This window comes from Xyrauchen texanus, chromosome 17 (genome assembly GCF_025860055.1).
Source record: "Xyrauchen texanus isolate HMW12.3.18 chromosome 17, RBS_HiC_50CHRs, whole genome shotgun sequence".
Classification (NCBI taxonomy): Eukaryota; Metazoa; Chordata; class Actinopteri; order Cypriniformes; family Catostomidae; genus Xyrauchen; species Xyrauchen texanus.
Genome location: NC_068292.1, coordinates 576479 through 590354, shown reverse-complemented (window position 1 = coordinate 590354; position 13876 = coordinate 576479). Strand labels below are relative to the sequence as shown.

General features: G+C 36.9%; 1 protein-coding gene across 1 annotated transcript; it reads left to right on the top strand.

The window, feature by feature from the left end:
• The first annotated feature begins 213 nt into the window (after nucleotides 1-213).
• On the top strand, nucleotides 214-4967 carry LOC127658219 (iroquois-class homeodomain protein irx-4-A-like). Its single transcript, XM_052147384.1, has 5 exons — nucleotides 214-474; nucleotides 1029-1268; nucleotides 1741-1847; nucleotides 2425-2738; nucleotides 3058-4967. The coding sequence occupies exons 1-5, from the start codon at nucleotides 430-432 to the stop codon at nucleotides 3744-3746; spliced, it is 1395 nt and encodes a 464-aa protein (XP_052003344.1). The 5' UTR covers nucleotides 214-429; the 3' UTR covers nucleotides 3747-4967.
• The last annotated feature ends 8909 nt before the right edge of the window (nucleotides 4968-13876 follow it).

The following is a 13876-nucleotide window of genomic DNA, read 5'->3' as shown; positions in this document are numbered from 1 at the left end:
AAAATCTCACCCCCACCCCATGTCACTCGTCGGGATTTTTTTATCCAGATAAATGCATATTAAAGTTAGAGTCTGGTCATTTTGAGTGGGTTTCTTCTGACGTCAGAGCCACAGGCGTTTAAAACAACCCGCATCTGGGCTGACGTGTTTAATACTAGTTTTTATAACGCAAAATATGTATTTCTGACATCAAAAACGACAATTTACCAAACGCTTTACGATGTGCGCGGTTGTGTTGTAGAAGTTTTATAGACCAATAGGCATCTATTGAAAATACTCAGGAAGCCGTTTAAGCAAATTAAACATGGTAGGATCGCGCTTCGCCCTATAAGCGTCCTGCAGCTTTATGCTTTACCGATCAATTGGTACAGTGAAACACAGCAGACCTGCAGTCTCGCCTGCTTTCGGAGAAACAGGGATCACTCTACAATGTCCTATCCTCAATTCGGATATCCTTACACGTCTGCACCCCAGGTAAGCTCTGATTATCCAGTCATTAACCCGCGTTCCATTGCGCTCACCGGGATTGTTACAGTGATTTAAAGGTTCAAAATTCGAAATGACGCGCTAATGAGCGCGCACGGTTAAAATGTAATGCAGCGCCAGACTCAGAAAGATACCTTTACGCGAAAGATAAAGGTGTAATTAGTTTATTATCTTGACTGTTTATTTGTTTGTTTTTCTCTTATGTAATTAAATGGTTCCCTCAGCGCTTATCATTTTACAAATCTACTAACACTGGTTTGAGCCCCAGACACATGCAAATGTGAAGATGCGATGACAAGGGGAAGAGGACAACAGCTGTTTTTTTTTTTTGTTTGTTTTGTTTTTGGCAATGATCCATGAAACGCATTGTCCTGGGGGGTGGGGGGTGACTATATGCATTGCCAAAAAAATGAACTTTCACTGCATGCTCACCTTTGTAAACATTAAACGCATTGCTTTTCCTGATTGCTCACTTCATATCAGGAACTTTTTAATGCGCATTTGTTTGTCTTTTATTTATGGTTTGATATGTACCGTTCCAGTTCCTCATGACCACCAACTCTTTGACATCTTGCTGCGAGTCGAGCACCAGATCCATCTCGGATTCCTCTGCGCAAACGCCCGTGTACTGTCCCGTGTATGAAAGCAGACTGCTGGCCACTGCCAGACATGAGCTCAGCTCCGCCGCTGCGCTGGGAGTCTATGGGAACCCGTACACAAGCAGTCAAGGCTATGGGAATTATGTTACCTATGGAGCCGACGCCTCAGCTTTCTACTCTTTGGTGAGTTTATAACATACGCAATTATATTGTAACAATAAGCATAATATAATCATTAAGTCACAACAACATTTTGTACACAGAGTGAGAATGGTATCAAGTTTTGCGATATCAGCAAAGAAAAAAGGCCTATATACTAATATATATATATATATATATATATATATATATATATATATATATATATATATATATATATATATATATATATCCAGAACACATGCAGTCATGCTTTTGCAGAGTGTGATAGTTTAGAGGAGGAACTTTATATTTTCTCCATTCTGAGAGGTTCAAATTTGACTTATGAGGATTAACATATAATTAGCATGATGTTTAACCTATGGTGTTTTCCAATTGAAAAAAATGCCACTAGAATCTTTTCGTTACGGAAAACATGTCGCGGGACAGTGACTTGGACAATGTATTGGTTTAAATGTATGTTTTGCATACTGATACGTCTTGTGTTTAATTGTAGGGAACATTTGATGCTAAGGATGGAAGTGCGTCTGCGCATGCGGGGATAACACAGGCTGCTGCATATTACCCATATGATCCCACAGTGGGACAGTACCAGTATGATAGGTATTGAATACAGGCCCTCATTTAACGTCTTTTGTCAATTAAAAAGTTCAAGGCTCAATACATCAAGGCTCAAGTCTATAGGTAGCGTTCAACATATTGGTTAAATAATTACCTCTACTACTTGAACAAAAAATAATTTATATTTATATATATATATATATATATATATATATATATATATATATATATATATATATATATATATATATATATAGGCTATATATAAATTAATGACAGCATTTGTCCCCCGAATGTCAGGAGCAATGATATTGTATTTGATATATATTTTATGTTATATCAGGGACTTCACGATTTACCCTTCAGGGTTTTCCCTAAAGTACTTTAATAGACAGATATTCGGCCAATGCATTCTGAGTGCACTCGATTAAGCAATTTGTACTCACTTTTCGCCTACTGAAATAGAAATGCACAACGCTAACACTAGAAATGTGTAGACTTTTGTATTTGTCTTTGTATTTCGTAGACATTTGTTGCAAAAAAAATAAAATAAATAAATAAATAAATAAATATATATATATATATTCACTGCCATACCTAAATTTATTTTACGCCACAGATACGGATCTATGGAAGGAGGAACCAGAAGAAAGAATGCCACTCGTGAGACAACGAGCACGTTAAAAGCATGGCTTCAGGAGCACAGGAAAAACCCCTACCCCACCAAAGGCGAGAAGATCATGCTGGCCATTATTACCAAAATGACCCTCACACAAGTGTCCACATGGTTCGCCAACGCCAGAAGAAGACTCAAAAAGGAAAACAAGATGACATGGCCACCGAGAAACAAGGGCTCAGAGGATAGGAAATATGATGATGAGGATGAGAATGAGTCACAAGAAGATCAGATCAAAAGTGAAACCAATGATGACGGTCAGCTCCCTTTCATTCTTCACACACCTGTCAGTTATATCAATTAGTCTAACGATCCAGCAGTTAGTGGTTGAATTTAGAAAGGAGCGTCAAAAGTTACTTATAAAGCTTTAGTAAGAGGCTATGCCATTTTAACACTTGGCAAAACATCTATTAGTGAGCAATTAGGCCTATATTACCATTTATTTCAATGCAAACTAAATATATATATATATATAGTTCATGTTATTAATGTTATAAAAAAGTATTATTATTATTATTATTATGCAATTTATTGTTGCTTCCTATTTAATATTTATCTACCACTGTTCTTTAACAGAGAGCAAAAGTCGGGAGGAAAAGGAACTTCAGTTGAGTGACTTGGACGACTTCGACACCATCGAGTCAGAGAGCTCCGAGTGTGAACTCAAACACCGCTTTATCATGAACACGCACATGGCGACCACCGATGATCGCCTCAAAGAACCCTCTCCAAAACTTGCCATTCCTGGTCTGCTCGAAGCTGCCTGCGATTTAACCAAAAGCTGCTTAAAAACGACCTCGGAAGACTGCGAACACGACATCGGTGACCTTCGGCACGCCAAAACGTGTTTCCAGAAGCATGGCTATCCGTTACTGGACAGCAAACCCCGTATCTGGTCTCTGGCCCAGACCGCGACCTCATTGAACCCAACAGAGTACCCCTCCTGTATGCTTAGATGTCAACCATCACCCTCGGCCTCCTCACCTGTAAATGGGCTGGAAAGACAGCAGGATTCGCCAGTTACCACTCTCAGAAACTGGGTAGATGGAGTTTTTCACGACCCCTTGTTTAGACACAGCTCCTTAAACCAATCACAGACGAACACTACAGTTTCTTGGACCACCACGACCAAAGAGTCTATCTTAGAGACAGGAGCCCTTGGACGATCCATAGGGAACAGCAACGTGATAAAAACACAACAGCAAGAGGCCAGTAAGGACAGTGTGACTTTTCCAAAGGCGTTGAATAAACTATTCTGTTCCTAGCACACCAAATGTATCATAGAAACCGAAGAGGACTGATTGAAATAGCTGCTTATAACAGTTAACAAATGCCCGACTTTGAATCAATGGGCCCAAAATATGTTGGACTTTTTTGTTACATAAAATAATTGCGCTGTCATGGGAAATTGTATGTATTTATTGTGAACTGACATCTCACTGATAGTCCCAAAACGGGATTGGTTAATATATTTATTTGTTTGGCTGAATTTGTTTTACGCACGTTGAGTTTGTGTTCCGAAAGACAATCTAGTTTTGTTTCGCGTTATTTTAATTGTTTTATTTGGCATGCATATGTTACTACATTGTTTGAGGTATTCTTTTAGATGAACTCGGACCTTGTTGCAAAGACTCACAAGTGTCATTGGTAATAAAGTACTATGGCACAAATGCACAAATCTCCTTGAAATCGGGGAATGTTCAAATCTGCTCATTATAATAAACAGTCGACTTTTCGTAGCTCTAAAGTCTGTGTATCGATCAAAGGCGCTGTCCATGGTGCTGAACACACTGGTCCCGTTAAGATGAATTTGACTGCAACTGTTTATGGTTCCAAATAGGCAATGCATTTACACGCTCTGTGTCATGTTTACTGTGTTTGGGTTTGCAATGTTCACTCAATCACTGTATATCATTCACTCTCATGCTCTGAGTGGTGAGATGAGGCCCCAAGGAGCCATAAGACAACGCTGGATGAGCCCCATTAACCCACCATAACCAGCCTGTAATTGGGATGTTTCCAGTCATCATTCACTTCATTCTATAGATTTCTACTCTTCCTCTAATAATATTATCGAAGCACCAAATCCTTTACCTTGACTCAACAGTTAAGATGGCTTGAGTTATCCAGACAGCTCGTTCGTGTGGTAGCAGAAGCGAGATCATTTGAAATGTTCATCTTGACACAGACCCCTCAATTTCTATAGGTTCTTTGTACTCAGAGGTTTTTTCACTGGGGCACGTATCTAAGTGAAAAGGGCAAGATAATTAGTTGGTCCAGATGAAAGGGCAAAAACATGCATTCAAATGTAGGAGTTGACAGTGATGTTGAGAGTGTGGCCTCTAGAGGACTGGGGTCTGTTGAGGGGGGCTTCAGTGATGAATTTTAATGTGAGACCCAAACGATTGAGATCTTCTCCTGGATTATCCCAAGGACAAAGACATACAAAACGTGTTTATCTGTCCAACACAATGCACAATAAACAAAAAACGACACAGTGAAATGGTGTTGTATTTCTTCATCTCCAAATAAGGAACATGAAAAACAAAAATAAAGACACACACACACACACACACAAACAAACACACACATGTTGTCTACCTATCATTATGATGACTTTCCATAGACATAATGATTTTTATACTGAACAAACTATAGATTCAATCCCCGAACACAACCCTTAAACCTAACCCTCACAAAAAACATTCAGCATTTTTACATTTTCAATAAAACATAGTTTAATATGTCTTTTAAGATATTTAAATTATCGGAACAATATAAATGTCCTCATAAACCACATTTATAGCATAATACCCTTGTAATTACCAGATTATAACCTAAAAAAAATTGTCCTCGTAAACCACCCAAACACACACACACACACACACACACACACACACACACACACACACACACACACACACACACACACACACATATATATATATATATATATATAATTTAATTTCTTCCAGTATATATATATACACTGCGTATAATTAACACAATGGTTCAGACTAACATTAATTGTATGTAAAATGAAAAGTTATTATATATATATATATTACTGTGTAAAATATCTAGAATTTAAAACTTTAGAAGTACAGGTGGTCTCCGCAGAACACTAGAAGCAATTAAGTAGATAAGAACATAATAGAATAGAATAGAAAAGTACGATTTAAGTGCACTACATCAGTAGCATATATTTAGCTGTTTCAAAACAGTTGGAGAGAGAGAGGGGGGGGGGGTGACAAAGTCATTCATGCGTGTTAAATTCACACACACAGTTGAGGGATGATGCTGAATTAACGGCGCTTTTACATGGAAACCAAATGAAACTGTAATCAGCGGCGCGTTACTTTTCATTAAGCGGCTTTGATAGCAGCATATTCAGTCTCGACAGAGGACACGGGAACCCTGAAATAAACTGCTCTCAAAACAGAGAGCTATAAGATAATTCCTTAAGCTCCATTAACAACTTTTAGCCGGAGGAAATAGAAAACATCTCTAAATCTAAAAGCTTTATCGACCTGCGCATACCTCTGCTGATTTCTTTATTATTTATTTATGTGTTACTTCAGCGTGAGGGGCGGGACGTCCAGAGGTGATCACACATTTTAACGCAACACATTAAACAAGGAGGAAAATAAAAGCATAAATATATTGAGATTTTTAACTGACTAATTAGTGTGTTTTATTTCCTCCACCGATTCTCATCGGAACGCAAATAACGCCGATGACCAGCAAATATTAAACCTGCTGATGTGTAATGACGCCTTATCATTGCTATTATTTATGCGTTGTCGAACTTAGAATCTAACTTGGCTAATTTCCTTAAAACTGAAAACATTTTTAAGAGCAACGCAATGAGAAAAAATCACAACACATATAATAATAATAATAATAATAATAATAATAATCATAATCATTAATTACAATGGTAAATTATTATTATTATTATTATTATTATTATTATTATTATGTGTGCTGATTTTCTCTCATTGCGTTGCTCTTGATTTTTTTTTTTTGATTAAATCAAATATTCTTGAATAATTGTTCAATAAGGAAAGAATGGTAATTGGGGTAAAAATGTAAGCTTTAATGTAAGAATGATCAAAGATGCAATCACAATGGAGATTCATTTACATTTATAGACTCATCTGTTTATAGAATACTAAAGATGTTATGAAATGCCAAATGTTTTTGAAATGAACAGAAAGTAGTTAACCCTTTTCTGAAATGTTTTTTATGTATTTATTTATTTTGAGTAAGCATTATCTGTATTTGTTCATCAAAAATGCATCTTACTGTCTCAAAAGTATATGCACAAGTTGAAGAATTCAGCCTTATGACTATGTCCTATAAATATCAATGTAAATCCCCTAACAACTTACTTATATCATTTTAATCAAAATATCTTCGTACTATTTATTATAAAAAAAAAAAAATAAAAAAAAGGCTAATTGCCCTTAAGCCCAATTGTACCCTATTGTTATTATTATTATTATGGCAATCAAACTGCATTAACATAGTGTTGAAAATGCTGAATATAATTTCCCAGTTATTAATAAATAACATAACTCCTTTAATGCTTTTAAACTACTGAGAACGTTACATTGAGAGTGGTGAACGGAGGACGCACTGAGATACCAAACAGGCCCACTTCTATAAAACAATTAAACATTGTTACACATCATATTTCACAGCTCTTAACAGAACAGACACTTTTTTATCAGACAGGTTTGTCCACATGTCCCTACGGACTCTGTCTGCACACCTTTAAATAAGAGTGACACACAAGCACCCCTGGGAGTAAAGGACATGGAAAATATATTTGCACATCATTAGTAGCTCTCTAACGCTGGCCTAGCCCTGTTTGTTTTCTGTCCTGGCTGCATTATCAGTGACGTTTGGTGTTAATAAAACTGGAAGAAAGCTAATTAATAAAAAGCAATTACTTGTCCTACTGGTCTACCATGATCTGGAGAGTGAAATGCTGACGCAGAGTGCAGCTTGAAGGTTGCAACAGAAATGACAAGCTCCAAACCCACACAGATCCGTACACACACAATACAATGCACACACAATCAACTATTACAATCATTGTCCAGACATTGTTTTATCACTCTGAGACAATCATTTTCAAAAAGACAAGATGTTTTGAAGAAAGCTGCTAGTTATGATTTTCTCTCTAGATAAAAAAAGACAACTAACTATAACAAGCTATGAGTTTTACTATTATGTTGCATGTTGGGTATGTATTTCCTATTTTCCCACAATAGGTCAAATTGCAAATATATATTACCAACCAGATATCTCAAACAAATGCAAACAATATGCCAAAGTGTTTCTTTATTTGTCCACTTTTTAATCTTAGTGTATAATGAAAAGGTGAGCAAAGAAAATATGTTTAATCTTGCATTCAGTTTTCACACGGTTCTATCAGTCAATATTAATCATATATAACATAACACATGCAAAAGCCCAATTTGCAGCTTTAAAATTGCATTTAAATGTCATTAAAGTTCACTAGATCAGCCAGTGTAATAGGCATCGATGCGGTCACAGAGAGCTTATCGGCTGCTCTCTTTGGTTAGTCACTCAGGGTGAAAGGGGGGTCTGGAGGGCAAATTTGAGCTGGTCTGTGCAAGGAATGTTTCATAGGTTTTTTCTCACTCACAGGTGTCACAAACTTCCCATCAACCTTCATAGACCAGCTCACACATCTCTAAAGACACCGCAGAGGTCACATGGCTCCCATTGTCGGTGTGCTAGTTGTTCTCTGATTGGCAATGAGAACTACTCAGAAAACTTCAAAGGGGGACGTGAGTGTTGGTCAGTGTTGGATTATGTGCTTGTGTGTCTGAAAGAACTCACTGTCGTTTAGCCAGACTACTAGGCCTGAAACAATCAACATATCATACAGATTATGCAAACAGCTTGCCCGGGCCACAGTGAGAGAGTAAGACTGCATGTTCAACCAGTGTGACATTAAGAATCCATGTGAGATTTGTCAAACAAGCTGTTTTAACCACTCAATGATTATTTAAAGTCGCATGCATGCTGTAGTTAATGTGTCATTTTTCATGTTTACATTCTGCATTCATGGAGCTAATGCAAAGGCTAAAAATGTAGTCACAAAAGCACGTTACCCTCTGTTATTGTATTTTATGACGACTATTGTTAAAATAATATACATGTGTAAAATCAGCGAAAACTTTTTTTTATCCTTGATTTTTAAAGAACAACATCTATACTACTGCAACTAGGGGTGGATAAAGGGTAGCAACTCTGCAGTCCAGTGTGTTCATGTTGACTGAACTTGACTGAGTGAGGAGACTAACCGGAAAAGGATGTTGGCATCAAGGTAGGCGTAGCATTGCAGATGTTTAACAGCCGGCACAAAGTTTTCTTGAAATTTCATGCTGACAAGCTGTTTCTCAACAAACTCAAAAGCACCTTCTATTTGGCCCGATTTTGTTTAGTTTTTTTCGAGACACCTGTTCTTTCTATGATTTTGCTAGAAGTAGCCCATATTGGCGTCTTTTAGAAGCATCATTAAGAATGGGTAGAAAATCAGTTGCATCATCTGTCAACATTTTCCAGCAAAAGTGAAATTATAATTGTCATGGAGTTACATTAAAGCTGTGTCATTTCTAACTATTTTTGAAATCACAGAACACACAATATTTACAGTAAAATATAAATATGCATTAGTCAAAAATGTCAAAAATGTTACTCAGTGAAAATCTGACTGTCACTATGGCCCAACAGAAGAAACAGAAGGGAGTCGTTAATGTGGAGAACTGTATATGAAGATAATATAGACACAATTAATTTATTATGAAGACAAAGAGGAACTGATGCCTACAGAAGGCCTACAGAATGAAAAAAGAAAGCAATTATTTTGTAAGAATTGTTAGCCCTTATGAATTATATCATTTATGCAAATTAATGGTGGCCAAAACTCACATAAAGGTAGCATAAAAGTAATCCATAGACCAGTGTTTCCCAACCCTGTTCCACATTTTTAATATCTCCCTTTTCTGACACACTCAATTCAGGAGTCTCCACTAACGAGCTGATGAGTTGAATCAGGTGTGTTTGATTAGGGAGATATCCAAAATGTGTAGTGTTGGAGGGCCTCCCGGAACAGGGTTGGAATCCACTGCCATACAGTGGTTAAATCAATATCTTCTGAAGTGATCCAGTTGGTTTTGGGTGAGCAAAAACTAAATGTAATTCCTTTTTCACTATACACCTTGACAGCATTCTCCTTAACGATTGTGATTTCAAGCTCGATTAGACCCACTTAGTGCTCTGCGCATGTGTTGAGCTAGGAAGTGCAATCAACATTTAAAACATGATCATGCCTAGAGACTGCAATGGCAAGATCTACAGTGAATTTGTTTTATTAGATTTTGGTTTGTTCTATGAGTTATATGGATTACTTTTATGCTGACTTTATGTGATATTTGGACCTTCAGAGTTTTGGCCACCATTCACTTGCATTGTATGGACCTACAGAGATGAGATATTCTTCTAAAAACCTTCATTTGTGTTCTGGAGAAGAAAGAAAGTCTTACACATCTGGTATGGCATGAGGGTGAGTAAATGGTGAGAGAATTGTCATTATTGGGTGAACTATCCCTTTAAGAGTTTCAACTCAAACCAAAAACTTTTTCATGACTATATGTCTGTGTGCCAGTCAAAGGTGTATTTATATTTATTGAAAGTTATGATATGCACATATTGCTTAAACTGTTAACAATAATTTTACAAAAGGAATTTAAAATATCTTTGCAAATTGTTATATGTCAATGCTGAACAGTTTTATATTGTCCTGATTAGAAGGAAAAATACAATTACAGTAAACCAAAACCAGTCTGTTCACATCTACTTTACTTTTTACTTCAACTGAGATCAAAAATGCCAGGCACACCCCTTGAGGTCCAACAAGAACAATCCAAACACATCTTTTGATTTGTCAGAGGAACTTAGTAATATTTCCTTACATCAAACAGAATCAGTGTTTTTATTCCCCCTTGTGCCCGACCTCTTGTTTTTATCTTTCGTTCACCAAAAACACACAAGCCCCTCTCATTTGTATGTACTGCTGATATTTTGCAACACAATTGGATATGGAGGCAAAGGTCAAGCTTAACTATCTTATGCCTTTCATAGACAAAGCATAACAGCATATACTATTGATCCATTCTAAAACGAGATACACAAATCTGTGGGCTTCACACAATGCCTCCTGACCTTTTTGCAATTACCAAGGTGACAAAAAAGTCCAGAGTGATGTTTACAGAAGTTAGCTGGGTCTTTCTTTTTTTTTTAGTTATACCTTTGGTTCTAAATCTGTCCATCCACCCATCCACCCATCCATATATCTATCTATCTATCTGTAGCATTAAAAGACAGAAACATGCAATTATTCTGTTATACAGTAAATTGTTATACCTTAGAAATGGTAGAACTTCTCTTTTGAGTAAATTGATGCTTTTATAAATACAAACAAACACATGTGCTGTCCTCCAGGAAATGCAATTTTCTTGAGACCACACCATGTTGCCATGACGGTCACTTGAACTAGGCCTGGTTTTGTTTCACACTGCATGAACTTAGAGAGGCAGATGCATGTAGACGGCTGTGAATGTACACACACACACACTTTAACGGAACTGACGATGCGAGTGGGCGCTGCTTAACATGCCTGGCCTGGTTGACCTGTTGAGGAGAGAAAATGGGCAGAGGGGGATCTGCCCTGTTTAAGGATGTGGTAAGAGAAGGGGGAATTGGTGAAGTTTGGTCACGGTTGCTTCTTATGCATGAGTCTGGACTACAGGGGCATCCGGATGGCTGCCCAGCCCTCGTTAAACCACCCGAGTCAGGGCACTCAAGCCCTCTGTATGATGTCAAGTCTACTGATTTGTGTTATGGCTATCAAAATGAGTTAACATTCACAATGGGTGGCATGTCACAGGGGTGTCTACATTTGAGAAACAGACTCACACACAAAAAAGAGCCAAAGGAAACACCATTGCGTTCTTTCAAAACCTAGTGATCTGCCTACAGAGGCAGCATTTTAGAGCATCAAAGGCACACTCCACACAAAAGCTGTTCTAAAAGGTAGGCAATGTATGCTGCCCAAGATACCTTATTTTTGCCAAATTTTAAGACGGCTTCACATTATTTTTCATGGTGAAGGCAGTCCCAGTATACAATGCGACAAGCTCTGTGAAAGACATCCAAGATGATGGATGAGGTGAGATAAATATTGATTATAAACTTATATTTATTTAAATACTAAAAAGAATGTATATTATTTTACCCAATATTCAGGCTGATCTCACAAAAATTATGTTACTGTGGCAAAAGTTTTGAGGTGAAATGTCTACTGGTAGGGATGCAATGGTGTCACAGTGCCATGGTACACCACAGTTTCAAAAAGAGATGGTTATCAAACGGTTGACATTTGTAGTTCATAGTATTGCATTCACTGAAGCCTATTACTTTTTTTTTGGTTCTAAAATCCAAGTAAAGGAATGAAAGTTTCCATTGTAAATATCAGTTAATTTAAGAGACAATTGGCAAAATGTCACAGCATAATATAAACTTGATAGAATAAATCTCTAAATTGCAACAAACTTCTCCTGTTTGACTGAACCACCACAACTGAAACGTTATTTCCCTCAGCCAAGCAGTATTATGGTTATTTAAAAGACCCAGAAGGCATCATCAATATTGAAGTCCAGTCCAAAGTGTGATCAGAATCAGAGCTGATCATAAGGAAGCCTGTTTTGTCCATGGTTTAACAGATTTTTCTTTCTCAACTTAATTTTCTCAAGATCTCGACACAACAAAAGTAGTTTTCTCGTGATCCTGACTTAATTTTCTCTTTAGTTTTTGTGATTTCAACTTGAAGTTCCTGCGACTAAACACCTTTTGACACCTGGAGCAGCTCATGATGTCACAGCATCTTCATCTTCTGTTTAACAGGATTCTTTAGGTCAAGGAGATGGATTGTATCTGCTGAGCTGCATCTCCCAGTCATAATCCAGTATCCATGGAGTAATGATGGGAAATTAAACTTTCTGAAGCAAAAGGGTTTTCAATTCAGTGACTTTATTAACCACAATGTGGAAATTTGACTTTGGCTTCACCATACACAATAAAACACCAGCACATCACATAAAACAGCATAGAAAAATAATAAACAAATATGATCATTTAAAAATATCTGCAGGCAAGTATCAAATATCCACCCACACAATTATACACATATACAGCTAGCCTACGCATTTAAAAGTCTGACTGCATTTGGCCCAAATGTCATCTGATACACATACTTGATAGCTCGCGGTTGCCTAAAACGCTGCCCTGAGGGTAATAACTGAAAGTGACTGTGTAGAGGATGGGTAAGATCCTCTAGAATCACTAAAGCTTTTTGTTTTACTTTGGATACATGTGTGTATATATATATATATTGTTTAGTTTCCTCTGTGTCTTACCTACAATTTTACTTGCTACATTAACAACTTTAGACAACTTTGCTTTGTTTTTCCTGCTAATGTACCACGTGGTCATATTGAAAGGCATAATGCTTTCCATGAGATTCTTATAAACCATTTATAAAATGTCTTTACTTACACCAAAGTGATTTAACCTCTGAATAAGATGCAGTCTCTGCATTACTTTTTAAAAACATAATCTGTATTCTCAGTAAAATTAAGTTGACTATCTATACATGTTCCCAGATATTTAAAACTGCAAACTATTTCTACAGGGTGCGCACCATTTATTAAAGTATGAACTTGTTCAGAGATTTCCTGCCTTTGCTAGTAACAAGCTATTCTTTGGCTTTATTCACATTAATCTCAAGTGCACTCAACCGACCCAATACTTGAGGGACTTATATGATTATAATAAAGATTATTCATTTCTGTTCCTCCTTGCAAAAGGCCGACAAGTGACGTGTCATCTGCATATTTAATCATTACAAATGTTGTGAAATTGGGTTCATACTCACAGCTTATGTACAAGGTTCAATAAAATGTGGGAAAATCAAGTAAAGGCATCATATACAGTATGAGTTAAGAAGTTACTGTGTTCTGTAAATAAAAACAATGTCTGAGAGTAAATTAATAACTGATTATTAATGTCTAGATTGGAATAAATATGCCTGTGGGATGGGCTGTAATGTTTTATTAAAATGGTAGTGAAATGCTCTTATGTGACTTTTGGGTTCAAAGTTGTGGGATTTGCGTTTGTTTTGAGACACATACTGAAGCAGTCACGTGATTTTCAGACGAATGAAGCTTTGGACGTTTGGACGATCATGAGAAAATTATCGTGATAATAAAACAAGACAGAAAAAAAGGGATAAACC

Excerpts from the sequence above, each read along its gene's own strand:
- LOC127658219 (XM_052147384.1), top strand. The coding sequence starts at position 430 with ATGTCCTATCCTCAATTCGGATATCCTTACACGTCTGCACCCCAG. Across the intron at positions 475-1,028 it reads CTTACACGTCTGCACCCCAG|TTCCTCATGACCACCAACTC; the intron begins GTAAGCTCTGAT and ends GTACCGTTCCAG. Across the intron at positions 1,269-1,740 it reads CCTCAGCTTTCTACTCTTTG|GGAACATTTGATGCTAAGGA; the intron begins GTGAGTTTATAA and ends GTTTAATTGTAG.